General features: G+C 39.0%; 3 protein-coding genes across 5 annotated transcripts; 1 reads left to right on the top strand and 2 right to left on the bottom strand.

Annotated features, from left to right (window-relative positions):
• Window positions 1-74: 74 nt before the first annotated feature.
• Window positions 75-11,700, bottom strand: Sfxn1-3 (Sideroflexin-1-3). 2 transcript variants are annotated; one of them, XM_074107435.1, is made up of 9 exons: window positions 11,507-11,700; window positions 9,993-10,158; window positions 8,765-8,919; window positions 8,068-8,185; window positions 6,755-6,830; window positions 4,210-4,295; window positions 3,610-3,737; window positions 2,199-2,383; window positions 75-906 (listed from the first exon to the last, which is right to left on the bottom strand). In XM_074107435.1, exons 2-9 carry the CDS (start codon window positions 10,142-10,144, stop codon window positions 847-849), a joined length of 960 nt encoding a protein of 319 aa, XP_073963536.1. In that variant the 5' UTR covers window positions 10,145-10,158; window positions 11,507-11,700; the 3' UTR covers window positions 75-846. The 2 variants fall into 2 exon arrangements, with proteins under 2 accessions (XP_073963536.1, XP_073963537.1); XM_074107436.1 differs by lacking the exon at window positions 11,507-11,700 and adding an exon at window positions 10,392-10,539.
• Window positions 11,701-12,127: 427 nt separating this feature from the next.
• Window positions 12,128-21,254, top strand: Idh3b (isocitrate dehydrogenase [NAD] subunit beta, mitochondrial). Of its 2 annotated transcripts, none has more exons than XM_074107364.1 (9): window positions 12,128-12,261; window positions 12,489-12,548; window positions 14,585-14,671; window positions 14,960-15,076; window positions 15,635-15,842; window positions 17,096-17,259; window positions 17,805-18,014; window positions 19,496-19,632; window positions 20,943-21,254. In XM_074107364.1, the coding sequence occupies exons 1-9, from the start codon at window positions 12,220-12,222 to the stop codon at window positions 21,040-21,042; spliced, it is 1,125 nt and encodes a 374-aa protein (XP_073963465.1). In that variant the 5' UTR covers window positions 12,128-12,219; the 3' UTR covers window positions 21,043-21,254. The 2 variants fall into 2 exon arrangements, with proteins under 2 accessions (XP_073963465.1, XP_073963464.1); XM_074107363.1 differs by having other exon boundaries at window positions 12,489-12,581.
• Window positions 21,245-27,532, bottom strand: Theg (Testicular haploid expressed gene). Its single transcript, XM_074107365.1, has 5 exons — window positions 26,577-27,532; window positions 24,935-25,082; window positions 24,101-24,208; window positions 23,504-23,623; window positions 21,245-22,167 (listed from the first exon to the last, which is right to left on the bottom strand). The coding sequence occupies exons 1-5, from the start codon at window positions 26,777-26,779 to the stop codon at window positions 22,084-22,086; spliced, it is 663 nt and encodes a 220-aa protein (XP_073963466.1). The 5' UTR covers window positions 26,780-27,532; the 3' UTR covers window positions 21,245-22,083.
• Window positions 27,533-27,829: the final 297 nt, after the last annotated feature.

Genomic DNA, 27,829 nt, shown 5'->3' with positions numbered 1-27,829 from the left:
AATTAGGTATACATCCATTAAAGTATAAAATATATACAAACTCAATGCTAGGAATAGAGAATAAAACATACAAATGGAAACACTTGCCCACATATTTATTTTGTACATCTTCGTCCAATTTAGGCTCTATTATCTAGTTACAGCAGTTCAACGGTTAGGCTAAAACATAGCTCTTTAGAGCATTATTGTCTGCGATTATTACTATCAATTGACATATTCCTAAACCAAGTCCCAGCATCCTTTTTAAAGGACAATCAAATTTCAACTTCAATGATTTAACAAAGTTCCAAACAGGACAGCAAAATGTTGACACCGGGGCTCGGGGGCTCCACACTCAGGGCGATCAAGCTCCAATTTATAACTTACTCTCATCGCACAGCCCATTCGCGCATGAGTGTGGGGTCCTTTAAAAAGCACAGAATGGCAGTGACCAAGCTTTGCTTATAGAGAACGTTTGACGTACAAAAACCAACCAAGCGTTCAGATCAAATGGTATCACAACCAAATAAAATTGAGCGTTGTCCTTTTAAAAGGTCAACTCAGAAATAAAGCGCACAAACTCCACGCTACTTGTAGTTTTCCATCTAAAACGTATTGAGTTCAAGAGCTATGGAGAACGCCATTTCTGATCGATATACGCAAGGTAAAAAAATGTCTAAAAACTATAACAATAAAATACCGCAAATAAAACGGTCGTAACAATGTTCGTAAAATAAATACGGAATAAAATACATTGCGTAATATAAACAGTTAAAAAACATCACTTTTAAGGAATGTATCTTTGGAAAAATGCTTTCTATCTACTTGATTTTTGTTAATTAAACTCCAGTTGCTTCATAGTATGACTTACAGCCCTTTGTTAAAGTAGACTGTTTCTGCTTTAGGATACCTCTTTTTCATGATTGCCTGAAAAAAAAAATTTGGGTCAGAAACAATCTTGGTTCAGTCTTCAACAAGCATCAAACCTGCGAATGTGGCTTACGAGTCAAACCAAAATTTATGTGTGTCAAACCTTTTGGCCGTGTGGAGTCCGTCTTAAAGTATTGACTTGGGTTCTGTAGTGTGTTAAATCACAGATATTTGTATTTATTTTCTAGGTTTTTACTTCAGAAATTATTTTTTCTGATTTACGTGGCTTCTGGACAAAGACCAAAATCTCAACTATACGTTAAGCCGGGGTTATATTAGAGCCACGCCGCGTGTCGCAACGCGTGGGATTGCAATCGGTTACATACATTTTGTATGAACGTGGTTACATTAGCACAGCCCCGCGTGTCGCCGAGCGAGCTGACGCCACGCAGACCGCTCGATTTCGATCGGCGTGGGCTAGGTGATGGGGGAAGTGACGCGTTGGCTCGCTCCGCGCTAGTATCATCACCACGTGGCTACGCCATATTTCATGCAAATTTCAGCACGCGCGGCGACACGATACTGTAGTATAATCACAGCCCGTTGAGTCAGGCAGCGTTGCGACACGCGGCGTGGCTCTAATATAACCCCGGCTTTATGCCTATCCAATTTATTACAAGTGTAAACAAACCGATTTCATCAAAATTCTTGTATTAACACTCACTGGATCGAATCAACACATTTATCTATAATTAAAAGTGTCCTTTAACTAGATGTCTAATCACATTTTTCACCAAAATTCACTTTATTTTAATATTTATTTTTCATTTGAAAAATCTTCGTCAAAATCGGACGTTATTTCTTGATTGAAACATGTCGTGTATAATCTGTAGTTCTGAATTCTGATCAATATGACACTTTGTACATGATGTTAGATAGGACTAGAACTTACAGTCTAGAACACACAAAAAAAAAGTATAACTGTGGCTGGGAGTGACTCGCCGGATTATTGTTTCGCCGGAATTTTTAGTTAAAACTATGGAAATATTGTTCTTTTACTCTTGTATTGAATATAGACTTAAGTACATTATCAAAAAAACATTTATTGTATTAATATAATTATGATAATTGGCATAAAACGTAAAGACATTCTATAACAATTGTTTTTGTTCCATATACTCATTAACTATGGCCCTTTCTTGTTCGTATTTTGACATGTCGATTCGACTGCATATAAATATTTCCGACGAACCAAGAATCCGACAAAACATAAACCCGGCGAAACAAGAATCCGGCGAAGTAATCGCGCCAAGGGCATGACTCGCCCGGGCCCCTGGAGGTTAACAAACCTGCAGCTCCGGCTCGAGGCTGGTCACAGACAGCGTCGCCTTCTGCTTGAAGAGCGCGCAGCAGAGCGGCGTCGCTATCAGCACACACAGCCCCACCAGCCCCAGCTGGAACGGCAGCACGCCGTTCGGGTAGTTGCAGAACAGGCCGCGCCGCCGGGCGTAGTTAGTGGCCAGGGGGGTCAGTGCTGAAATACACACACTATGTAGTCCACCAACTAACCTACTCAAAAGGAATAACATAATATTCATAACATGATTGTATACTTGGTCTCAAAAAAAAACCTGTTTTATCCCACATTAATGCTACTATGCTACCGGTGGATGCAAGTGGCGTGTTGTGTATTGTGGCGTTCTATGGGGGAGGACTTTGTTCAGTTCAGCAGTGGACGTCTTCGGGCTGATGATGATGATGATGATGATGAATGCTACTATGGACAACTATGCTCGGAGTTTCTCTACGGAATCAAATCAGAAATGAGGAGATACGAGTACGTAGAAGAACAAGGGTCACCGACATGGCCAAGCGAATTAGCTCGTTGAAGTGGCAATGGGCAGGCCATGTAGCACAGAACAGATGGCTGTTGGGGCCGAAAAGATCTCGAGTGGAGACCGCGGATCGGCAAGCGCAGTGTAGAACGTCCACCAACGAGATGGACGAATGACCTGGTGACGCGGGTTCAAGGCGGATGCAAGCCCTTTCCAACCGAAGGCATTGGAGGTCCATGGGGGAGGCCTATGTCCAACAATGGACGTCTTACGGCTGAGATGATGGTGATGATGAATGCTACTGATTAACACGATGCAATTGAAAAAACAATTGCATTGAGTGTTGAGCCTTAAGATGTGCGAAGAAGGTGTTTTTCATGTCATGACTCATGAACCAATAAAAACGCTTCCTTTACCTATCCTCGCTCCGCTCAGCTGCGGTGCTACTCCGAAATTCGAAAATCGAAGTTCGTGTCGTTCTGTCCCTCTGACACTTATACTATTTAATACGAGAGTGATAGGGACGGTACGATACGAACTTCGATTATTGAATTTCGGAGTAGGTCCTCTGTTTCCGCTAGAACTGTGCTGTGCTGTTTCCACTAGTTGTAGGATAGATAAATGAAGCGTTTCTATTAGTTCATGAAAAAGATTTCGCGCAACACATCCTCGCACATCTCTGGTGACAACGCAGCCTAAAATTAAATGTGGTTTAAATTATAGCAACGGAATTTTTTGCCGCTCAGTATATCTAGGATACTTTAGGGGATTAACCCCCTGTTTCACCATCCATTGATTAAATTTATTTGACGAATAAATATGACGGATGTTGTTCGAATAGACGAAGACGGCATCACATTTATCCGTCAAATAAAATTAATCAATGGACGGTGAAACAGGGGGTAAAAGGTACACTCATACTCACTCATGCCCGGTACAGCCATGAAGCACCGCGACACACACACCAGAAAGATGCCGAGTCGCGCGGCGTTCTTAGACTCTCCTATCTTGGTGCCGTCCGGCGCGAACACTGTTGCGCCGTGTATCAGCTCACTGACAAAAAGAGATCATTTGTATTGTATTGTTAACTCTTTGTTGTACAGTCGAGTTCATAAACTTGTGAGCAAAATTTTGATCAAAAATATCTGAACACGACTCTATTGTTACGGCGTAGAAGCGTAGAAGCGTGTTTATGAACTCGACTGTACACTCAAACCAACAACTGAATCATGGCCCACTGTGGAACCTTTTTGTAGAAAAAGTCATAGTGACATCGCATTGCTTGACAAGGGAATTTATCATGACATTTAGGTACTGTGAGAACGTTCTACGGTGGGTCAGGAATGAAATGGTTCGACTGTACATAAAAATACATGAAATTAACAGATAACAAGATAATAGTTAATAAGATGTACAAATGTGAACTTATTTCTTAAAGAGGTGTATAAGTGTTTAATTGCAAATACTAAGATTTACTTTTGGGAACCCCTGTAATAGCGTGTCAGAAGGTAGGTATTATACTGACTTGCTCCTCATCATCGGTATGTTGATGAAGTTGGCGCCGCAGACTGCCGCGAACGGGACCATGCTCGCGTACACCGGCTTCATGTGCTGCCCGGAACAAAACAAATAAAAATAAAGCCATCTGCAATCAGACGACGGCACTGGATGTACAATCAGCACCAATATCTGACACAACAAAGTGCATATAGGTATATGCACTTGATTAGGTAATCACTATATCCGTACATCGTCCTATATCGTCAGCTATACGTTAACTTTAAATATGAAACTCTTAATTAGGTACATATATGTTCCACGTTACTTCTGTAACTAGTCATCATTCTGATATAGTATGAATTTTTTGAGGTGTCCCGATCTCGTTAACAGCCCACCTTTCGAAGAAAGCCATTGTATTTTATTACTTATGTCATTAAGTGCATAATCCTCAGTTTAAAATAAACGGAAATATAAGATAAAATTGCTCTATAAGGAAATGGAAACGTTATTTCAATGAGCTATTTTATTTTATATTTCCGTTCATTTTAAACTGAGGATTATGCGGTTTAGGGTACAATAGAATACAATGGCTTTGTTCAAAAGGTGGGTTAACGAGATCGGGACACCTCAATAAATTCATACTAATAAGAATGACGAGAGAATTATCGTCACGGACTGATGAAAATTAAATGCATTCAACTACGAATAATTATTATTCGTAGGCATTCAATAATATTCGTCAATCAATTTTGAATGACGGAAAACCACAATTAGGACTAAACTGATGCCAGAATGAGCGTCTAACTGACCGATATGTTTTTTTTTCTAAAGTAATACTAATAGCAAAGATAATCTTCAGACATGCATAATATCGTAATCAATTAGTATAGCAGTGTAAAGTAAACTTTCATGCCTTCATCTTCGTGACAAACACGATCTGTTTGATGACGTATTGGAATTCCCCATTTATAGCAAACCTAAATAAGCTATTTGATATTCTACGCCCACTTGATGGCACCTGTTTAAAACTATAAAAGACTAAAGGTCTTCACTTTCTTGTACTGACGAAAAAACATTTTTTTTTCACAAAAGTAATATTAAGTTTATTGAATTTTTTAATACTCAGGTACTCTAGTTATATACAAGTAATGAATCATGTATAGTACATTATATAGTAATATTATGTAATAAATCCTCAGACACTTTTGATATAATGTTACGTGGTGTTGTAAATATACTAAATTATGTAACATACAATCTAAATTCCAACAGCTCTTCATCTTCGCCCGTCTGTTATATAAGACAAGTAAATGTTCGTCGACACACCTCCTTGACGTCAGCTGTTTACTGATAACAGTGATAATTTCCGTACTGATAAAACTGATGTGTGAAAAATCGTATTTTTCCTGCCCTACGTGTATCACTATTTTGTTGACACATTTAAAAATATTTTTTCCGGTAAGTAATCACTGCTTGACAACCTGACATACACCGATCCGCGATATACATAGGTAATAGGTATATAGAATATTTGGGTACTTGGGAGGTTTATTATGTAAGTATTTAAGAGTGTTTGAGAGTGATATCATAATTAAAAATTCTACCTATATTGGAATGGGAAAAAGGGGAGTAGTGTGACACGTGCGCATGTGCGTGTGTGTGCACGTTCCTCGTTCACGCTAAAACGGCAGCACAGTTTTAAGTAAAAAACCGGCCAAGAGCGTGTCGGACACGCCCGAAATAGTGTTCTGTAGCCATTACGAAAAAATTAAGTAATATTTTTCTAAGGATTTCGTATTTTGTACGGAATTTTCCAAGTTTAGGTATATTCTATACCTTAGGCTGCTATTTACTCTTAAACTACTAATAATTTTCAAGAAAACTTAACCGTTATAGTTTTCCTTGTAAGTTTGATATATTTACTACCATCCTGAATTTTTTCAAATTTTTCACCCACCGGTTTTGATTTTAATGAAAACTTGCAATATAAAGTTGAATATTTTCCAAACAAATCACACATCAGCAACCCCATAATGGTTTTAAAAGACCTATCCAACGATACCCCACACTACAAGATTTGATGAGAAAAAAAAACACCCCCACTTTACGTCTATGGTACAGTAAAAAAAAAATTTAATTTTTTTTTATGTACCATTTTGTCGGCATAGTTTACATATATATTCGTGCAAAATTACAGCTTTCTAGCATTGATAGTCCCTGAGCAAAGCCGCGGACGGACGGACGGACAGAAAGACAGACAGCAGACATGGCGAAACTATAAGGGTTCCGTTTTTGCCATTTTGGCTACGGAACCCTAAAAATATTATATATTTTATTAATCACGGTCAGTTATATGTAAAAAAAAAGTAAAATTTGTTATGCAGAGCAGATAGCTGGATCTTTCGAATACATTGTGCACAGATGTTTTTCATGAAAAATTAATGAAACCCATTATGTCATTTAATGGAATTTGCGTCGGAATTTAGTAAAACCCCGTATTTTCAATTCAATTGCTGTGTCTGATGGTGCACGTGAGCAAAGCCGCGAGCAAATGCTAGTATATGATTTACCTTAACTTTGCTGTTGAGGAACAGAGCAGTGCCAAGGGCGCCGCCGCACGCGCAGCAGTAAGACGCTAGCAGCTGTCTGGAATGAAACGTGAAATCTCTGTAAAATAGATACCTCAATAGGAATCAACCTCTAAGATACAGGCATGAAATGTGGCACGAAATGTCTTATATTGCAAATTCACGATGTTTTTTGGGAATTGCCATGGAAATACAGTCGAATCCCGGAGTTTCAATGCAACAGCCAGATCTAGCTCTAAATAGTCTACGCGTGCGAAGCGGCGGGTAAAGTATGTATATTATGAAATAAAATACAATGTAAGTTTTTGTTGACTCTAATTGCGTGGTCATCCAACTTACATATAAATAAACCAAATTTCAAGTCGATCCGACCACTGGAAATAGTTTAAATTCGATTTACAGGAATTAAGGTCCCTTTCCACCAATAATGTGCGAGGATTTAATTCACCTCGCCTCGCTCCGCTCAGCTGTTTCCACCAGAGATGTGCTGTGCGGGGATGCGTAAATAAAGCGTTTCTATTGGTTAATGAAAACCATATTCCTTGCAACTCATCTTCGCACATTATTGGTGGATACGCAGCTTTAACCCAAACTAACACACGTATAGTTATTTAATAAAAGTTATTTACGCGTAATTAATGCAATCATAAACAAATCACAAACTTTCGCATTTGTGAGAACCGAACATTTTGTTCTTTAGAAACCAGATTACGTGGTCCTTCTAACCAGATAAAATCAATACAACAATTTACCTTGGACCTATCTATTTACCTACAGTCACCTACATCAATATATCGTCACTACTTAAAAAAATACTCGTATCTCAAAATGGATAACTTTTCTGAGTGCTCTTTATGACCATTGGGTCAAGGTTCAATTTTGTTGATTTGAGATACGAGATTTTTTCAAAGTAGTGACCATATCTGCCACAGCGGAGCATGCGAACGCTGACACGTTCTACCGGCCCTAGAAATAGTCTTATCAGATATTTATGCAAGCTTTGTCGTGTCAGATATGGTGCTGGTGTACCATCAGCCAAAGAAGTGGTCCTTCAATTTTTAAACAAGTTCCTATCAAATGAATATGTCGCTAAAGTCGAACTTTCAAGTTGACAGACACGTCTATTGGCATTATTGTTTTATGACATGCAAACGATTATCAACTTTAGGATGGTAGACCACATATTTGGCTGATGGTACCTACCGCTAAAGATCTAGGAACCAAAATGTGGACTCAAAAGGTCGAAAATGGTTTTGAAATGTTGGTTACTTGGCTTGATATAAAGTGAAACTTACGACTTTGAGATAGGAGTGGTCCCGGAGCGGTTGGTGTAGTTGACCACAGCGTTGAACGTCTGGTTAAACCACTGCCAGAACACGGTGGAAGCTGTCGTCTTATAGAACGTTATCATACCTGGGAATGGAAGGGAACATACAATGCTGGTGTCTAAGACACAGGCTCAGCCTAGTTTGGACACCAGGGTGTCGTATATTTAGACTAATCACCCTTCATCTCATGTTATAACTATTAACAATGTAACTTTTTGTCCATAAACATTATTATTATTATTATTAATGCTACACTCAGTGCCGGATTTAAGGGGGTGCAAGGTGAGGGGGGGGGGAAGGGGCGGCTGCCCGGGGCGCCAGGTACTACGGACGCCGCGCGCGCCCGCTCAACTTAACCAATTAATTTGAATATGTACCAATTTTTATCGACCTAAAGGAAAACTAGACTTAGTCAGCGTATTAACTTTTTATAGACTAGGTAACTAATAATCGTAGGAGTGAGTATGAGTATATTCTATGTCTAATGCATACCTACGCGACTCGGCGGCTGCCGCAACACGCAACGCAAGAAGGGCTACGAATTAGCCCGAATCATATCGATCTAAAATCGATTTAAGCCGTGAGTTATCCGTTACAATATCATTTTATATGAGTGAGTCTCACAGCACTAGCCATCTAAATGGCGCAAAGCTAAAGTACTCACAGCCTGTGATGAGGGTGTTCATGGGCGCCTGCGCAGCCATCCGGCCAAGTACAAACATTTTGTCGCCCGTGTCCGGGTGGTGAGCGCTATCGTACAGATACTTCATGCTCCACAGTTTGTCTTCGTTGTAACCCTCAGGCATTCTTTTGGAATATCTGCAGAACGATAGCATAAACATAGTGGCGATACCTAAAAAAATAATCCCTATGGATGGATAAAGATGCGGATTTAAACAGTGCGGGGCTACTACGAAATTCGAAAATCGAAGTCGTGTCGTACTCGTACCGTCCCTCTCACTCTTTGGAATCAAAAATTCTGGTCAGAAGCCTTTACGTGGGTATTCATTCAGTCAAACTAACCCTACCTATTTGTTTAAATATTCCAGAATAATTTTGAACGTTTATTTAATGAAACCTGTACTATAGATATGATTCGTACAGTGTGTCTTTATGAATCAAAGTTCAGCGTTACAGCGAATCAATAAGTCTTAAGTTAATTTAGACTAACTTCTGGAATGTCAATGACAAAATGGTGCAGTATTTTGACTTAGCAAATACATCGCTGACAAAACGGACGTTTTGATATGGCCATGAAAGTACCTAAGTACATGTTTTCCAAACATCTTGCTGCAGATTCGAAACGTTGTGTGTGACGGTGCTATCACTTCGGTAAACACAGGTGTATAATTACAAACACATTTGGACGATGATTGTTCGTCACTCAGTTGTTTTTTTAAAAGATAAGTAATATTTATATTTTGAGGTAGATTGCCAGTCTCAATAAAGTTAGAGGTCCATCATTACCGATAGTAAAAGCGAGAGAGTAGAGTACAATCACCCACGACCCTCTGTTTCAGATACCTACCGTGACGCTCGGTGGAACCAGGCGCGGATCCAGCCCTCAAAAAAGGTTGTGGTCACAGCCACCCTCGGCCAAGTGCGAGTCGGAGTACGAACTCGCTCATGAACGACTTTTAACTTAATTTTTCCTTTTTTCCGCTAATCATGACATTAGCCTATCGATCTCAATAGACCAAGAAAGTGTGTTGTCACAAAGGGTTATTAGGGCATGCCCATCGTGCCCCACAACGGCGGACCCGCCCTAAAATATTGATAAGGCAGCAAAGGCTCCCTGCGACATAACTTGTCGAGGTATAGGTAGTACTATCATTTATTCTGCGTTATAGGCACCACGCTTTTTTCCAAAGATATTATGTCAAAATACTTACTGATAGGTCTCCACGATTTTTTTGGCCTCCTGGAGCTGCTCGGCCGTGGCGAATATGTTCATGGGGTTTGTGAGCATGAAGAAGTGCTTTGCACGGCCTATGTAGGTGTCTTGGTCATAGCGGGAGCCGTTTAGGTCGATTGGTTTGCTCATTGTTGATTTGGGAACTGAAAGAGACTAATTAATGAGTGTGCCGCGTTTGACTTTGACGGTGGCAGTTTACGTAGTTATTTAGTGTTTCGATCAATACATTTACATTGCCAATCTGGGGTCAACACAACAGCCGTTAGTACATCCACTGTTGGACATGAATCTCGGAACTTGGATATTTAATAATTTACGCGAACGAAAACTATAAAATGTAAGTATATTATAGTGACGTATTTGAATATTTGACTACCTGCGGAGCGCCGAACTCCTTTTGTCTTGAATATTCACGTATAGCAAACATAGATACAATAAATGATTTAGTTATCTTTTTCAGTAGGTATAAACCACCCAATATCAACGTCACTAAAACACAGTTATCGCTTAACAAGACAAGTGTAAGTATAACTGACTTTACCCTGTTTAGGTATACAAGATGCCGAAACGTAATCAAACAATGACAGTGCACTCTGCCCTACGATAAGTCTAATGAAATATACATAGTTAATTACTAACAAAGCGATAGATTTTAAACACTCGTTAAAATTGTGTAGGCACATCATTTTAAGATGTAGGTAGAGCCGAAAAAGATATACTGAAAATTTGGAGAACATCTACGCCGGCCTATCCTAAGTAAGTATCTAATTCTAATTGTACGCGTAAATGTGTTTAAAAAAAAATTGGCACTCATTTTACGTACAATAAATATTTAATCGCAATAATATAGATAAACAAACGGTACTTAATAAATTAGTGATTTTTATTTACGAGACCATTATCGTGTTTTGAATCGTAATGATAAGAACCACACTTTCTTAAAATATGATTACGTAATTCACGATTCAAGTGCGATAAAGATAAAGATCATGTTAACAAAAATCTGACTATTTTATCACTTCTATTTTTCGATAAATAAAATGTACCTAATGCTGACAAAAAAATACCCACTATTTTACTCTCGAAGATTTTATAAAAGGGGAATAAATTGACATTGTAGTGTACAAGGTAGTTAAGGTGCAGTGCCCGAAATAAGTATCGAAACCACCTGATAACACACTGTTTTTAACAAACCTTGGAATATTCACATCGTTTCATAATCTTTAATGTGCATCAAAATAACAATAAGATAGTGTATTAACTGAGCCATGACCCACAACCTTCTTATCATACATTTTCTTTGATTGTCTAACGAAACAAGAAGACGAAATTTCAGGATCAATATTGCTCACAAAACGATATAAAATACAATACGGGTAATGAACTATTTAAGATATAATGAAAGAAAGTAATATTAGAACAGCAAAATCGATAAGTATTAGGAGTGTGGAATAATTTAAATACTTATTATTTTTTTAAGCGTAGACTTACCTTTGTACGACGGAATGGGGTGTAAGCTCAATGTATTTCCTTAGTAGATTTGTTTATTAGTTTTTTCTGACAGTGATTATTAACCACGGTACATTTTGATTCGATATTTACTGTTCTATGTAGATATTTTTGGTTGCTCGTGTTCAAATGTTGCGCCGTGACAAGCGCTTGAATAGTGACGTAAAATCAATTCTTCGCTGAAGGTTCTATGTTTACTTTGGCGCTGTTGTAGAACGGTGTTCCACCCAAAGGTTTCCACTCGAATTAATTTAAATAATATAGATACACAATTGAACATAGTGAATTTTTAATTAAATCTAGAATTTTAAGTAATACATGAACTTAATATAATTTAATAATATATCGTCACCAGAAATTGTTAATTTCTGAACGCAATAATTCGTCTCATTATACGCAAACATGAATATAGAGGCAAAAGTTGAGGTTTACGATTTTTTCTTTAATTTTACCAGGAAAAAATTAAATTGCAAAAAAATATTTTAGGAAGAAAATAAATATGTTAATTTCTTATTTATAAGGTACAGCTTTCACGCGTTTGAATTTTTACATTTATTGATAATGGCAATAACTTAAATGTCACTTTCTTCACGTAAAGCGAAACCCTAGAGAGTTACGTTACGTCTTTGGCGAGCAAAGACGTTCCAAAAATACATTTTTTTTCTAAAATAGCCTTTTTATAATTGCTGTCCACTATGTCCCTCATTACCAGAAATATCATCCGAACCCTGGTTCAGGTATGACTTTGATTTTAATTCTTCCATAAAGTTGTTGTCTATACAGAATTGAAACTGCGAAACAATGTGTTTCGTAACGTATTTTCCTAACAATTAGGCTCGATATCAATATAACTACATGTCTACGCGGCATAATTCATTAAATACGTTACGTCGTATATCAAGATACATAATCTACCGCTACCCACGTGAGATTGTGTTAATAAAGTACATTATGGGCATTGCAGGGTTCCCAGCTCGCTGGAAAAGGTTTTCATACGACGAGCGCGGTTAACTCGGACACAAACGTATGTTACGCACCACATTCCATCAGCTCCCTGGTGAGAAATACTAACTGTACTAATAGCAAGTGTAAATGGAACCTGAAGAGCCATGAAGCAGGAAATACCTTCCTTTAATGCTTAAACAAATAATTGTTGAGGTTCACTACAATGAAGGTTCTTTTTGAACTGAGACAGCGGACCAGCTGATTTGCGACTTTAACCACTTTTATATGTCATGTATGTACCTTCCATTTTTATTTTAAATATTTTGCCCCATTCACTTTTTGGTTATTGTTTATTATTCTTTCCTCTCAGAAGAAGGCAAAGGTTCAACCCCACATAGCTATCATTCACTTAAGGTTTAGAACCATGCAAAATTGATGACTACTAATTTTATTTGCAAAACTAGTATTAATTTATTAAGGAACAAGACTGAGTTACAAATGAGTATTTATTTTTTTAAAGACATTTTCAGTATCTTTGTGGTTACAAAATGATTTTCATTTCAATCCAATCAAACCATTAAGTTTATGAAAAAGGATGATTTTTTTTTAAGTCATGTTTTTTAATTTTAATTGAAATAGAGATTATTTACATGTACTTAAATAAACAAAGAAGTAAACATCATTAACATTATGACTACCTTCATATACATCTGGTTTGTTGTTCTACTGTTGGACGAGTTGATAAACTAAGTGACCTCTGCTGATAGGGTATTCCTGCTTCAATGCTCAAATCAATTATAAATATTCTCAAATTACTGTATATAAAATATTTGATTTAAATTGGCACCCAAATTTTCACATATTATTATTAATAATTATTATTTATTTTTTTTATAGTCTTAATAATTAAGTTTTCTGAGTTTTCCTCTAGATTTGCAGGTTCTACTTCTCAATGATACGTGAGATTTTTCAAAGACTGCATGTTACTCAGTTAAATAGTAATTAAGCCATTCTATGTATTAAACTCGGAAAATTCAAAGCTTGACAAAACATAAGAGCTATGGAGACAATTAAGTGACAACAGTAAATTTTAACTATTTCTAATGAATATTTGAGAATTAAGCAAAAGTTGTAAACAATCAAGATGCTTGAATCAAGCATCAATCTTCATACCTAATGTTAAGTTATTTGATTGTCTCCGAAGTTCTTAACATCAATTGTTGAATCATGGTTACAAATAAATTCCAAAAGGTATAATTAGTACCTAACCTGATCTTAACCTAAAATTTATCCAAATTTTCTACACTACTACACTCATTGGTACCTAAGCACCACCCATCTTGGAAAATTAAAATTGGGCTCATCACTTTGGTATCCATTGGCTGTATTCATAAAAAAATATAGAATGGCTGTTTAATTGTTTTCACCTTAGCATGAGAAGATGCCTTTTGTGTTAGTCCACTATGTATAGCACTTTATTTATATGTTGTGAAATATAGCATGTGTCCTTTGCATATGCCCCTGTGATGTCCACAAATATATGGATTAACTTCTTAATATTTTATGTCTGAATGTACCTGTTATTATTAAGTTGAATTTATACAGGTTCAAGCCATGGTAAGATCTAGGGTACTTTTTTTTAATTTTCATTTTTTTTGAGACCTTTGCACACTGTCATTCTAATACAAATCTATAAATTGTTCTTTCTACTGCCTATACCTCCACACTGCATTTTTAAATATTGATGAAACTGAAAAGTTTTTTTTTTATAATGATACATTATTAATTACACACCAAAACTTAGCAGAGTAGATGGGTGAATATTCACTCGTTTTGACCAGCCCGTTAAAAGTCATTCATTACCATCCCCCATTTTTAGCACCAACGGGAGGACAAGACGCAACAATTTCGATCACACTAGATTTAGCATTGGTATTGTCTTAAGTCTTCACAAAAATTTAAGCCTGAGCATCATCTCTTTTATAGTTGTTATAATACTTGCGGAAACAGTAATGACAAAAAAACGCCGCAAAAACGGTGAATAAATACTTAGTTGTGTAATTTGTGAACTCATTACAAAATGTTACACCCACTAAATTATGTCTTCTGATATAGAGCAAAGGAGGCCGCATAAAGTGCACCCTCATCCCTGGAGATGGAGTAGGGCCTGAGCTGGTCTACTCTGTACAGGAAGTTTTTAAGGTATGTAAATGTAAGTAAAAAATATTCATGTGAATGTCTTAGTCTCTTTATACTATTATTAACGATAATAATAAAGCCTTATTTATTTCCTTAGTAACAATAATTCAGACAATAATGGTTTAACAATAATTTCAGAACAATTTCATATTCATTTCATAGAAATTTTATAATAATTTGCGAAAAAACTTCTTTTTTGACCAATTTTAGACCATCCAAGTATTTTTTGGAAAATAAATGAAATTATGACATTGTTGTTGTATAGGTGCGTTTTTATGTGTCTGTGTACAGGCTGCTGGTATCCCGGTGGACTTTGAGTCATATTTCTTCTCCGAGGTGAACCCCACCCTGAGCGCCCCGCTGGAAGATGTCGTCAACTCCATCGCCAGAAACAAGATTTGCATCAAGGTACACTCATATTCCTTTTTAACCCTTTTCCACGAATTTAGATCCCAACCACAAAATAAATCATAGTTTTATGTTATTTACCTATGAGGGATTAATTTAAAAACAAATAATATTTTAATGACTTCAATTGATTTGTACTATATTGTGAATTTAGCAAGGTCGAATATTTGTGTACATAGATGTAGTCGCTATATGCAATGCACTATGCCCGGAAAAGGGTTAACCCCCAACGCAAGAACGGGGTTTATCAACTTTTCTAAGTTGTTGCCACTGCGGACAAGTGTTAAAAAAATTCTACTGTAAGCCATTACCATTTCGGTAAGTACTGTCAAAGACTTAATTTATTAGTCACCATGGAACCATTTCCCAGTAAACGTTATAGTGACATCGCATTAATTTACAAGGAAAATCGTAATGACTTTTCCATTCAAAAGGTTCTATGGTGGCTCATGACATGTATTAAAGTCCTTGACCGTACTAACTAGCTTACCGAAATGGTAATGAGGGTAAAAACGCTGCAGAAACGTGGAATATTTTCCTTTATCTCTCGATTCCTAGGGCATCCTCGCAACCCCGGACTTCTCTCACACCGGCGAGCTCCAAACGCTGAACATGAAACTCCGCAACGCTCTCGACCTGTACGCTAACGTTGTGCACGTCAAGTCGCTGCCGAACGTTAACTGCCGCCACAAGGATGTGGACTGCATCATCATCAGAGAGCAGACTGAGGGAGAGTACTCTGCTTTGGAGCACGAGTCTGTGCCAGGTTAGTTGAACAACTAGCTTACTGAAGTTTACTGAAGCTTATATTTATTCGATAAAATACGATGCAAAAACGTTATTCAATAGATCTGTACTCTAAGGCAGTGGTTGTCATACTTTTATGGTCAAAACCCACATTAGACAAGGTGAGGTCTTACTGAGGTTATACTTATGAATTGGCTATTAATAATTACATTTTTAAAGTCTTTGGGTGTAAATTGAGGGGTACAAACTTTCATAAATTTAAAATGTATTGTACCCATACCCGTGTACAACTTTCGCGCAAGTTTGACTTTAACCGACTTGATCGGAGAAAGCTGATGGGTGTGGTTGCAGTTGTTCTGCTTATAATACTCGTATTAGTACATTACCGCAGAGGCCAGTAAGTAAGCCATCCTGGAAGAGTAGAATAGTAGTGATACGAGGCCAGGATGGCGATTACTGGTCGAAGCTTGTATAGTGCTTTTCTCAAAAATGGTGATGATGATGATAATGAAATGACGGTGATTGTGAAGTGATGATAGTGATGATGGTGATGGTGATAATGAATGATGATGATTGATGATGGTTGACGGTGATGATGATAATGATTATGATTGTTAGTCATGGCTCATGGTAATGATGATGGTGATGATTGTTAGTCATGATGATGATGATGATGATGATGATGATTGTTAAACTTAAACTTAAACTTTAAACTGTTTATTTCAATAAAAATGCATAATTACTTGATTAACCTTAGCTTCTAATCTTGAATAGATGTTAGTGATGGTGATGATAATGGTCGTTGTTAGTGATGATGATGATGATGATGGTTTGTATTGATGGTGATGATGATGATGATGACATGGACCCATTTCAAAATACTAGTTAACTACACCAAACACTGCCGCTCGGCCCGCGCGCTGTTTGTGACAGGTTCCAAATTTTAAAAGGAACTCGTCGCTGTCCAGGAAGTAATTTCATACTTACTTCTTGGACAGTTCGAGATTACTTCCTGGACACTAGCAGCTAGTCTCCAGGATGCGTTACTTTCTACGACGTTTTTGATGACGTAATGGTAACATTTCATACCATTTTTGAGAAAAATAAATATACCTACCTACCTAACTTCGACTCGCGTATTTAGTTATCCAATTTCTTTATTGCTTTTTATTTTTACGGAACTTGAACTAGGTCTTTTTTTTTCTATAGTTTGAGAAAAACCGTGTAGACCTGTCAATTAGCTGAATAAATATGAAATCCATCTGTCTCCAGGCGTGGTGGAGTGCCTCAAAATCATCACGGCCGTCAAGTCGGACCGCATCGCCAAGTTCGCGTTCGACTACGCCGTCAAAATGGGCCGCAAGAAGGTCACGGCTGTACACAAGGCTAACATCATGAAGCTCGGAGACGGCACCTTCCTTAGGAGCTGTGAACAGGTGAGTGTAGCACTGACGTAATGATTTATGTAATACTAGACATTACCCGCGGCGTACCTTGTTTTCTGGGATGGTCCATAGGTATCATATTTTTTTATATCGTCGATATTCGACTTATATAATGTAGCTCACTCCTGTAGATAGATATTTTTTCACTTGCTGTTTTTTTGTAAGAATAAATTGAAACTTTATATCGGCAACCACACATTTGGTGAAATTAATAGGTTTTGTGCCTTGGTCTGTTTTGATTAAAAAAAAACAAGAGCATGTCAGTTGTCAAATGTCGCCGTACAACGACACATACGTACGTACGGCAACGTTTAACAACTGACAGCTGTCAATCCGACCTCTTTTTTTTAAATCAAACAGACCGAGGCACAAAACCTATTAATCCCACGAAACATGTGGTTTGCCGAAATAAAGTTTTAATTTTCCTCCCACATCTCTGTTGGAAACGCAGCCTAAGAAAGCGTATCATGTCTCCTGAGTTACGGGACAGAATAACACACTTAAAAGTTGATTGACCCTTAAAATAATAATTTCAGATGGCGGCCCTCTACCCGCGCATCGAATTCGAGAAAATGATCGTGGACAACTGCACGATGCAGATGGTGTCGAACCCGAACCAGTTCGATGTGATGGTCGCGCCCAACCTGTACGGGAATATTGTGGATAACCTGGCGAGCGGGCTGGTCGGCGGCGCGGGAGTCGTCGCCGGCGCCAGCTATAGCCCCGAGTGCGCGGTGTTCGAACAGGTATAGTACGGCACAGACGAGACATGGGTTGGGTTGCCATATGGAAAAACAAAATGTCCTGATAAAAATCCTGAAATCTCCCTAAAAGTCAAAAAACTCTACTACTAATCTAAAAACCCTGACACTTGCCAAGTGCTGGCAAGTACTATCCTGGCATCCAAATCAAAAATCAAAAATCTTGACATATGGCAATAGACATATGATTGGTTTTTTGGAGTCTTTTTGTATTTTTTATTTCAACTCCAAATTTGATACTTTTACGGGTATCCCGTGAAACCATATCGTCTCTCGATGAGAGCGGAACATAGATGTCGCTAGTGCTGCTGCATAAGTAGCGTAGTAGAAATAAGCAACCTGAGATATGTATGCATAGGAAAAATTCGTGTCTAGATTCCTGTCCAGCGGTGTTGTAGGGGTTATAGCACGCAGCACGGATTGCTGAGGATCTGGGTTCGATTCCCAGCGCTGGTCTCTTTTTCTGGTTTTTCTGTGCATCCATGTCTCAGTTTCTATTTTCGAATAGACATATGGTTAATCTCGACTCCGAATCCTTTGTTGAAGTGTTCATTGAAGCGCTCAGTTGTTTTGTGCGCCACTGTGAAAATGAGTTTGCTGACGTTTGCTCGTGATTGGATAAAAAATTAAATGAGCCAATGAGGGCTATCGCGTATGAATTCGCCACTAGAGGCGCTAGTGTAGCGTGAGGTCTCCGAAATGTCAAATCTCATAGTTTTTGGGTGAGCTACGCGGGTTTATTTATAATTAGAATAATTTTGTGAATATTTTGCAATATCTGAAATGAATTATGGCAAATATGCGTTCCGGGGCAATGAATGTCTGTGTTTTGAGACAGTTTTGTCTTTCGGAAACCTTTGTCCTCCCTTTTTTCCGAACAAAACGGGGACTATGCAACACTGTGGCATGCTCGATATTTTTATGGTACGGTTTTAAGGTGTATTAAATATGATTTTAATCTAAACTTTGTTTTCATGCCCGTAATAACAGACTTTGAAAGCCATACTTAAAAACCTCACGCAACAGTGCGCCATCTAGTGAAACAAAAAACGATAGCCCTCATTGCAAGCAAACGTCAAACGCACCTCACGATACTAACGCCATCTAGCGATATTTCGCCTCTGTGAAAACCCTCATTATAGCGTTAAACGCATGCGATCAACAGAATGCGTTCTCATGTCTCCGTCCGAAAAACACGGCATTTTTAATGCGGCAAACGCGTACGTTAGAAGTTATAATCTAACCAACAAAAAGTTGCAAAAACAGCGGTCAAACTTATAACACCCCTCTTTTTGCGTCGGCGGTTAAAAATTACATACGTACGACGCTGCGTCTGAAACGCTATTTAAGTGTTTTGTTCTATGCTAACTCGTTCATCTATCTATTGCTTATTTTCCAGCCTCTACAACAATGTGCTATTTTAATCAAGTTTTTTTTTATTATCTCCATATCGCTTTGTTTGGCAGGGCGCGCGCCACATCTTCTCGGGTGCAGTAGGCAAAAACATCGCGAACCCGTGCGCCATGCTGCTGTGCTCGGCCAACTTGCTCGCGCACGTCAATCTGCACTCGTACTCCAAGATGATCAAGAACGCCATCAACAAGTCAGTACCTCTAAGCTAAACCCAAATGTGTACACGAACAGTCTCCATCAGATATTTCGGAGCGGTCAAGGTGATCAAATTATCGAGACATGAACTCAATACCTTAATAATAGAGTGCATGTTCCGATATTTTTGAGTTTTCATAAAAAAATACCCTGAGCATCATTCACCTCTTTAACCCTTAATAAGGCAGAGGCGATTTAGCGACCACTTGCATTGAGTTGGAAACTGAACCTTATTGCTTTCATAATACGTCATAATTTCCATTGCTATTATTGAAAATACGACTAGCTTTAAAAATATTCTTTGTCAGGTATGTATTCGATAGCTGCTTTTGATTCTGTGGTAGTATGCTCCAATAAATGGGGCCTTATAAAAGGTTAAACCCTTTTCCAGGCATAGTGCATATAGCGACCACATAAATGTACACAAATATTCGACCTTGCTAAATTTGCAAAAAGGTACAAAATTAATTGAAATCATTTAAAATATTATTCATTTTTAAATTAGTCCCTCATTGGTTAACAATATAAAGCTGTGATTCATTTTGTGGTAGCTTATCTAAATTCACGGGGCCTGGAAAAGGTTAAATAATACCTAACCTACCAAAACACTAATGGCGAAAGGAAACGCCGTAAAAACGGTGATTATTCGCACACACACACACACACACACACGCACACGCACACGCACACACACACACACACGCGCGCGAGCCATGTTCGCTCACACGAGCGGAACATACCAAGTTAGTTCGTGGAAGGGTTCGCCGTTGACGGCTACGTCGAAGGTCATCATCACCTCTATCCTAGCGCCGCATTGTGTCTAGCAGGCGAACTACTGCCACTAATAGCCAGCTGTGAATCTAGTGTGGATCTTCGCATATCTCTGCTGAATACGTAGCTTTAAGCAGCGTTTCCACCAGAGATGTGCGAGGATGTGTTGCGAGGAATATGTTTTTCATCAACCAATAGAAACCCTTCATTTACACATCCTCGCACAGCACATCTCTGGTGGAAACAGCTGAGCGGAGCGAGGCGAGGTAAATGAAGCGTTTCTAGTGGTTAATCAAACACACATCCCTCGCAACTAGCTCGCAACACATCCTCGCAAATCTCTGGTGGAAACGCTGCTTTAGGCTATTATCTTGGAAATGTGTAAATCCCGTTTTGTAGGCAATATTCTAAATTCTAAAGTTATTTTAAAAAACCTCTATGTAGATCAATTGAAGAGCTTGGCTAGGGCCTGTTAGAAATATTTTAGTGTTATTTGGTAGACAGTCCTTGCTAACTATGTTTTGTTATTTACAGGGTGCTACTTGACGGCAAGGTGAGGACGAAGGACCTCGGCGGACAATCCACCACCAAAGACTTCACAAACGCCATCATATTCAGCCTCACCCACCCTTGAACAAATCAACCCTAGTACAAATCCCATTCGAATCCTAGAACAATAATTATAAGGATAATTTATTTATTATTATTTATAAATCACGATCTGCAAAATCAAATGCGATTATAAATCGAATTATGAATTATACGTTTTTTGAACTCCAGTATTCTGTAAGTATTGAATCAACCATGTACATAATATAGGTAAATAAAACCAAAAATAAACTGTTACTATTGTTATATTTCGGCTTTAGTTGCTTGGAATGGGATAATATAATATTACACTGCTTCTGTGAAATTATACATCGAAGTGGAACAAGCTTTTCATTTTGATCAAGCTGTTTCTTTAGTTCAGGTCCATTAGGTACGTTCAATTCCCTAAAATGTCTGTCTATTTCGTCCAATTCTCAAAATGTTCATTCTCTGAACGTCCAGTTCTCCAGATGTCTAATTACTCCAATTGTCTCATTCCCCGATTTTCCAGCCTATTTCGTTCATCTCTCTCTATGGCTTTGTGTCCTAAAGTAACCTGTTTGTGCAATAAACTTGAAAACAACAGGTTAGGTTAGTCCTGGATTTGTCAATAGGCCGCGGCCTAGGGGTGGAAGATTTCAGAGGACGAGAAAATAATTTTAGAAAGGTTACACGGGATGGCGGAAATAAAGTGGCCTACACTCATAAAAATATAAATACGGCACTGGGTTCGATTAGTTGCGCCAAGACGCGAAGCGGTTCAGCCACGTGGAATAGGGCTCCGTCGACCTTGAGTCATAGAATTGAAATTAACGAACCAGGAAATGGTTGAATAGAGACCGACTGGACAATTGGATGTTCGGGTAAATAGACGTTCGAAGAATAGACATACGAATAAATATGCGTTCGGGAATTAGACAATTAGGGAATTGGATCTAATGGACCGCCACAATTGGTTTCTGATTATGAAATGGGTATACATTGGTGGCAAACTATATTTATATCCAAGTGTATTTATAGCTTATTTCTATGAGTTATTTACATGGTTAGTTTGCCGCTAGAAGTGGGCAGTAGTGGCAAGGGAGGTTTAGTACTCGGTGGGTATAACTCTGTGTGCAGCTAGCTTCTTCACTCGGTCTGATATCACGTACTTGAGAGCGCCACGGGGCACCTGTAATAACGTGAGAAAGGTTTGTAAATTCATATCGTGAACGTTCTACAATAATAAACTACGTAGAATCGTTAACCCTTTGCTTTGTTAAGTCGAAACTGACTGAAGAATAGGCATGTTGAAATGGTAATAGGCGGGCCACACGCACGAAAATCATAACCGTCTCGACCACGAACCGGAAGACGAAGCTTTGACAGGCCTCCCACTAGATGTGCTGACGACATCGCGAAAGTTGCGAGCAACCGGTGGATGCAAGTGGCAAGTTATCGTTAATTGTGGCGTTCTAATGGGGAAGTCTTTGTTTAACAGTAGACGTCTTCCGGCTGATGATGATGACGATGAAGGTAAGCAATATAACCCTTTTTTTATTCGACCCTTTTTTTATTCGACTGGATGGCAAACGAGCAAGTGGGGCTCCTGATGGTAAGAGATCACCACCGCCCATAAACATCTGCAACACCAGGGGTATTGCAGATGCGTTGCCAACCTAGAGGCCTACGATGGGATACCTCAAGTGCCAGTAATTTCACCGGCTCTCTTACTCTCCACGCCGAAACACAACAGTACAAGCACTGCTGCTTCACGGCAGGATTAGCGAGCAAGATGGTGGTAGCAATCCGGGCGGACCTTGCACAAGGTCCTACCAACTGCAAACCCTGACATCTGACTAATTTTGAAATAGCGTGTTTAAATTAGTGGGACCTGAAAAAAGGTTAATGTGCAGCATTTCGTAATTGAGATGATCCAGCAATATACTCTCGCTGTATGTAAGTCCCTTGTTCCACCACCGACTAAGACCGAGAAGCGAGTAGAGCTACAAACTAGGTACGCGCAGCGAGAAGAAAAACTGTTACTATGCGTATCTCTTTTACCGACACGGGATATTTTGGTATCTATTGTTAGTGTCTTGAGCGAGAAAATAATCGATAGCTTGTCGCTTCCTCATCGGTTGGGACACCGCCAGCGAGTAGCCAGAAGTGTGGTTTTAACCCCCGACGCAAAAAGAGGGGTGTATAAGTTTGACCGCTATGTGTGTCTGTATGTCTGTGTGCGTCTGTCTGTCTGTGGCACCAAAGCAAACGGGTAGACCGGGTAGTTCTAGCGATGGTTCTTAGACATGTTTTATCAAAATCGGTTAAGCCGTTTTTGTGATATTGAAATTTGAAGTGACAAAGTCGGGGGTATTCCAACTTTTTGTTGGTTAGGTTAGGTTATGTTTTAGCATGAAAATTTTCTCGCTTTTCTCGCCGAGCGACCAATTTTTCATACTAAAAACATTCTTCTCGCGTGAGTCTGTAGAAGCTATTAGGCGGTGGGTCCAGAGCCTATACGTTACCTTGATAGGATCTCTATAGAAGGATTCCTGCGACAGGCGCTTGTAGCATTTGAACTCCGGTAAGAAACTGATCTGGTTGATGCGTGGGAGCAACTGGTCAAGTGGTTTGCGCTGCCCTTGCTGGAAACAACAGAACATTAAAGTTAGTACGGTCCGTTTTAGGGCCTTGGCGCGGCGTGCTTGTTTCATGTCATCTAAAAAATGGTAACAAAACAATGGCAATTCGTGGATTCGTATTTAGTGAGGGACTCAGCTACGCTTCGTCCGTCAAACTCTACTAATTACAAATTGCTTTTTCCCGGCCTCGGCAATAATGTACTATTATGTCCACGTAATAAGAACTAAAAAAAGCATAATGGTTCGGCTCGGCCGACGCCTGCCAACGCGTCGTCGTCTTTTTCGCTCTTGTTGCGTAGACAGAAAGCTTTTTTTTCTATCGGCTATTGCTGATTCCGCGTCAATATTTAGATGTCGGGAGACCCTTACTGCGCCTTTTTTGACGTGATTGCCGGAAGGGCCTAGGCAGCTGCCTAACAGATGTCCTCGGGTGAAAGAGAAGGGAAATTTGACTACCATGTATAGGTCTATTGAACTTACTCTTTGCGGCACACTCAAGAAGTTTTTCTTGGGGTAGGCAATGTGGCTGATATAGTCCATGTGCTTCTTCCAGTCACTCTCCGTCCAGCCGCGCTTCTTCTTAACATCCTGAAATAATTTGAAAGTAGATTGGTCATCTATTAAGTAGAAATTCCTTACGTTTACTCATGACACTGCTCATTTTACTCATCAGCAGCTTGGCTGTGAAACTATGCATGTTGAAGTGGCAATGGGCGGGCCACATCGCTCGAAGGACAGATAACCGTTGGCGGAGAAAACTCCTCGAGTGGCGACCACGAACCAATAGACGAAGCATTGGCAGACCTCCCACTAGATGGACTGACGACATCGTGAGATTTGCGGGCAACCGGTTATGCAAGTGGCGATTAGTCGTTCATTGTGGCGTTCTAAGCCTCTTAAGGGCCTTTGTTCAGCAGTGGACTTCTTCGACTGATGCTGATGAGGATGACTCAAGATATACGCACGCTGATTTTTAACGGTGATCAGGTACAGCCAATGAAACAGAATCGCGTACCAGGATGGAACCTTTAGGCTACTTACGTCATATTGACATTAAATACGTCTGCCAAAGAAATCATAGGGAAAATTATTATGAAAAGGTCCTGCCCTGGCAAGCGATTCACTTTCCTCGTTTGTATAATTTTTTATTATAGTTTCACCGTGTCTGTCTGTCCGTCCGTCCTCGGCTTAGCTAGACTATATATTAGTGGTAGAAAGCTGTTTTTTTTAGTGTAAGCACATCCCATAAATCTCAGAGGAGGCTCTAGTTCGGCTGTATGAATTTTTTGCTCATAGTATAGTCTCTCAGCCTACCTTAGTCTCTGTTTTCTTGAGATCGAGCACGCAGTTAGCGAGTTTGCTGTAGCAGGTAACGTTGGCCGCCTCGATCATGCGATCGATACGCTCCAAACGTTCCTGGGTGAAGAAATTCTTGTACGCGCGCTTCAACGTCAGGAATTTGCTGCAGAGGATAGTGCAAATATGTATAGATTGAATGAGATCAGTTATAAGAGGTAACGGCCGTCTAGACAGGGTACTGGTGAACGTTTGAGTCACATCCCTCCCATCCCAGTTTTATTAGCACAACAGAAGAACGAATCCCAAGATATCACGCTAGATTTAGCATCGGTATTGTTTTTAGTTTTCGTGAAAATTTAACCCTGAGCATAATTAACACAGTATACATATTATAAGCTAAAGCAGTATGGAAGCTACGAACAAATCGACCGAAACATACACACTGACACAGCAGGGCTACTACGAAACACGAAACTCGAAGTTCGTGTCGTGCGATCCCTCTTGCTCTCGTATTAAATAGTATAAGTGTCAGTTATCATATAAGTATCAGTTTCGAGTTTCGTAGTAGCCCTGCTGGTGATAGGTAGGTATTGCCCACTGACTTAAAGGCCATAAATTGTGTTAAATTGTTTAAAAGACGACTCAGGGTTTATTTGTTTTATGCTGTAAGTGATTTTATTGATGATAGTTTAAATTAGTTGTAGGAAATATGTACCTACCTATCGTTCTACCAGTTTCTCAGTTGCTGTTTTTTAACCTCCGACGCAAAGGGTGTTATAAGTTTGACCGCTATGTCTGTCCGTCAGTCTGTCTGTGGCACCGTAGCTCCTGAACGGGTGGACGGATTCGAATGCGGTTATTTATTCGGAAGCAGGGCTCCTAGCGATGGTTCTAAGACATGTTTCATCAAAATCGGTTCAGCCGTTTGTGAGATATTGAACTTTGAAGTGACAAAGTCGGGGGTTTTCCAACCTTTTGTAGATATTTATAGATTTTAATATCCAACACAATGTCAATTGTGTTGGGAATAAATTGAATTGAATTGAATATTTGCCGTTTTTAAAGCGCGCGTTTTTAGTGGTGAAAAATATAATTGATACTCGTAATACAGAACTTTCAGAATAGTTATTTTTAGCTATTCGACAGTCCGAGATACAGCGCGAACTAAAACTTTTTTTTAAATTTTACAAAAAATAAGTGGACAACCCTAACGCTCCATTAGAGCGTAGGTATTTATCTCAAAAAATATGCCTAGCTTTCATACTGCTTTAGCTTATACATATATATACTGTGTAATTAATCTCGTTTAACCTCTTCACCGCCACAAAACAAACGAAGCGACGTGCTCTATGTAGGTACGCCACAGAAATACCAGCGACAAATCAGTTGATTTTTATTATTTCCATTGCAGAAGGATTAATTTCGAGATTAATTAAATGTTGGTCATGTATAGATGACCGTGGCGTGTGAGGCATTCCATTGGATGTCACGTCTGGAAGACTCTGGCGGTGAAGGGGTTAATACTTGCCGAAACGGTAATGACGAAAAAACGGTGAATTCCAACGGGTGTTTTGTCTCATTTTCTCATACATTAATGAGACAAAACACTAATATTACTAGACTAATATGTTTTGAGAAACGGGCCCTGTGGACTTACCGTATGTAAGGCCAGGCAGCGTCATTCACTCGATCAGACAGCTGACTCCTCAAAGCGGACACTCTGATGCCTCTAGGAGTGAAAGCCGGCATGCCTTCCCCAGTATCGACAATACACGGTCTCGGAACGCTTAGCATATTGAGCCTCTTGGATATCTTATAAGGGAACGTAGGCGTCGGAGGATCATACTTCGGCTTACCCATAGTGATAGCTAGCCAATCAGAGAGTTATAGGGGACTATGGATTTTGGAGTTACATAGTTTTGTTACATGGTATTGGACCGTGGTATTGGAGGACCGGAATTACTATTTCGTGGTCATTTTGGCTGTTTGTTGTTTGGTTTCTGATGGCCGTGATTGTGACAATTTATTGATGGATATTTGACTTTGGAATTTATTCGTTTTTAAATTGTGTAATGCGTACTTTTTGTTGTGTAAAGATAAAGGTCTTTGTCTTGATCTATGGTCGAGTTTGTCATAAAATGTTGTTGTTTAGTTGTTTTTTTTATAACCCCCGACGCAAAAAGAGGGGTGTTATAAGTTTGACCGCTATTTGTGCCTGTATGTCTGTCTGTGGCATCGTAGCTCTTAAACGGGTGGACCGATTTGAATGCGTTTTTTTTATTTGAAAGCAGGTTTTCTAGCGATGGTTCTTAGACATGTTGTATCAAAATCAGTTCAGGCGTTTCAAGATCATCACCTCTTTTACTTACTTTACTTTCAAACATATTTGGGACCTAAAATTTGAAACACCCATGTATGCTATATAACTATGCAAGATTATGGAATTCTCGGCCTGATGCTGCAGCCAGGATATCCAGAACACTAGTAGGTACACTCTTGATAAAACCATAGCAGATATATCGTATTTGGATTCGTTTTGATCAGTATTTGATTATACATACAATGCAATGGTGGCAACAGGATGAGCTGAGGCTGCAGCCAGGATATCCAGCACACTAGTACACTATAAAAAATAATAGCACATATGTCGTGTTTGGATTCGTTTTGATCAGTAATTGATTCTAAATACAATACAGTGGTGGCAACACGACGAGCTGATGCTGCAGCCGGGAAATCCAGCACACCAGTATACTCTTGAAAAAAATAATAGCAGATATATCGTGTTTGATTCCATTTGATCAGAGTTTGATTCTACATACAATGCAATGGTGTCAACACGATGAGCTGATGCTGCAGCCAGGATATCCAACACATTAGTACACTTTAAAAATAATAATATACCAAAGTATA

This window comes from Choristoneura fumiferana, chromosome 25 (assembly GCF_025370935.1).
Source record: "Choristoneura fumiferana chromosome 25, NRCan_CFum_1, whole genome shotgun sequence".
In the NCBI taxonomy this organism is placed as follows: domain Eukaryota; kingdom Metazoa; phylum Arthropoda; class Insecta; order Lepidoptera; family Tortricidae; genus Choristoneura; species Choristoneura fumiferana.
Note: the sequence above shows the minus strand (reverse complement) of the source record. Positions and strands in the feature narration are given on the sequence as shown.

Coding starts and splice junctions, on each gene's coding strand:
- Sfxn1-3 (XM_074107435.1), bottom strand. CDS start 10,144: ATGAGCAAACCAATCGACCTAAACGGCTCCCGCTATGACCAAGACACC. Junction 3,738..4,209: donor ATACCGATGATGAGGAGCAA/GTCAGTATAATA, acceptor TCTTTTTGTCAG/TGAGCTGATACACGGCGCAA. Junction 2,384..3,609: donor CATGGCTGTACCGGGCATGA/GTGAGTATGAGT, acceptor TGTGTATTTCAG/CACTGACCCCCCTGGCCACT.
- Idh3b (XM_074107363.1), top strand. CDS start 12,220: ATGTCCCTCATTACCAGAAATATCATCCGAACCCTGGTTCAG. Junction 12,582..14,584: donor CACATTCCATCAGCTCCCTG/GTGAGAAATACT, acceptor CTTCTGATATAG/AGCAAAGGAGGCCGCATAAA. Junction 18,015..19,495: donor AGTGCGCGGTGTTCGAACAG/GTATAGTACGGC, acceptor TTTGTTTGGCAG/GGCGCGCGCCACATCTTCTC.
- Theg (XM_074107365.1), bottom strand. CDS start 26,779: ATGGGTAAGCCGAAGTATGATCCTCCGACGCCTACGTTCCCTTATAAG. Junction 25,083..26,576: donor GCTGCCTGGCCTTACATACG/GTAAGTCCACAG, acceptor TATCCTCTGCAG/CAAATTCCTGACGTTGAAGC. Junction 23,624..24,100: donor TCTTGAGTGTGCCGCAAAGA/GTAAGTTCAATA, acceptor TGTTGTTTCCAG/CAAGGGCAGCGCAAACCACT.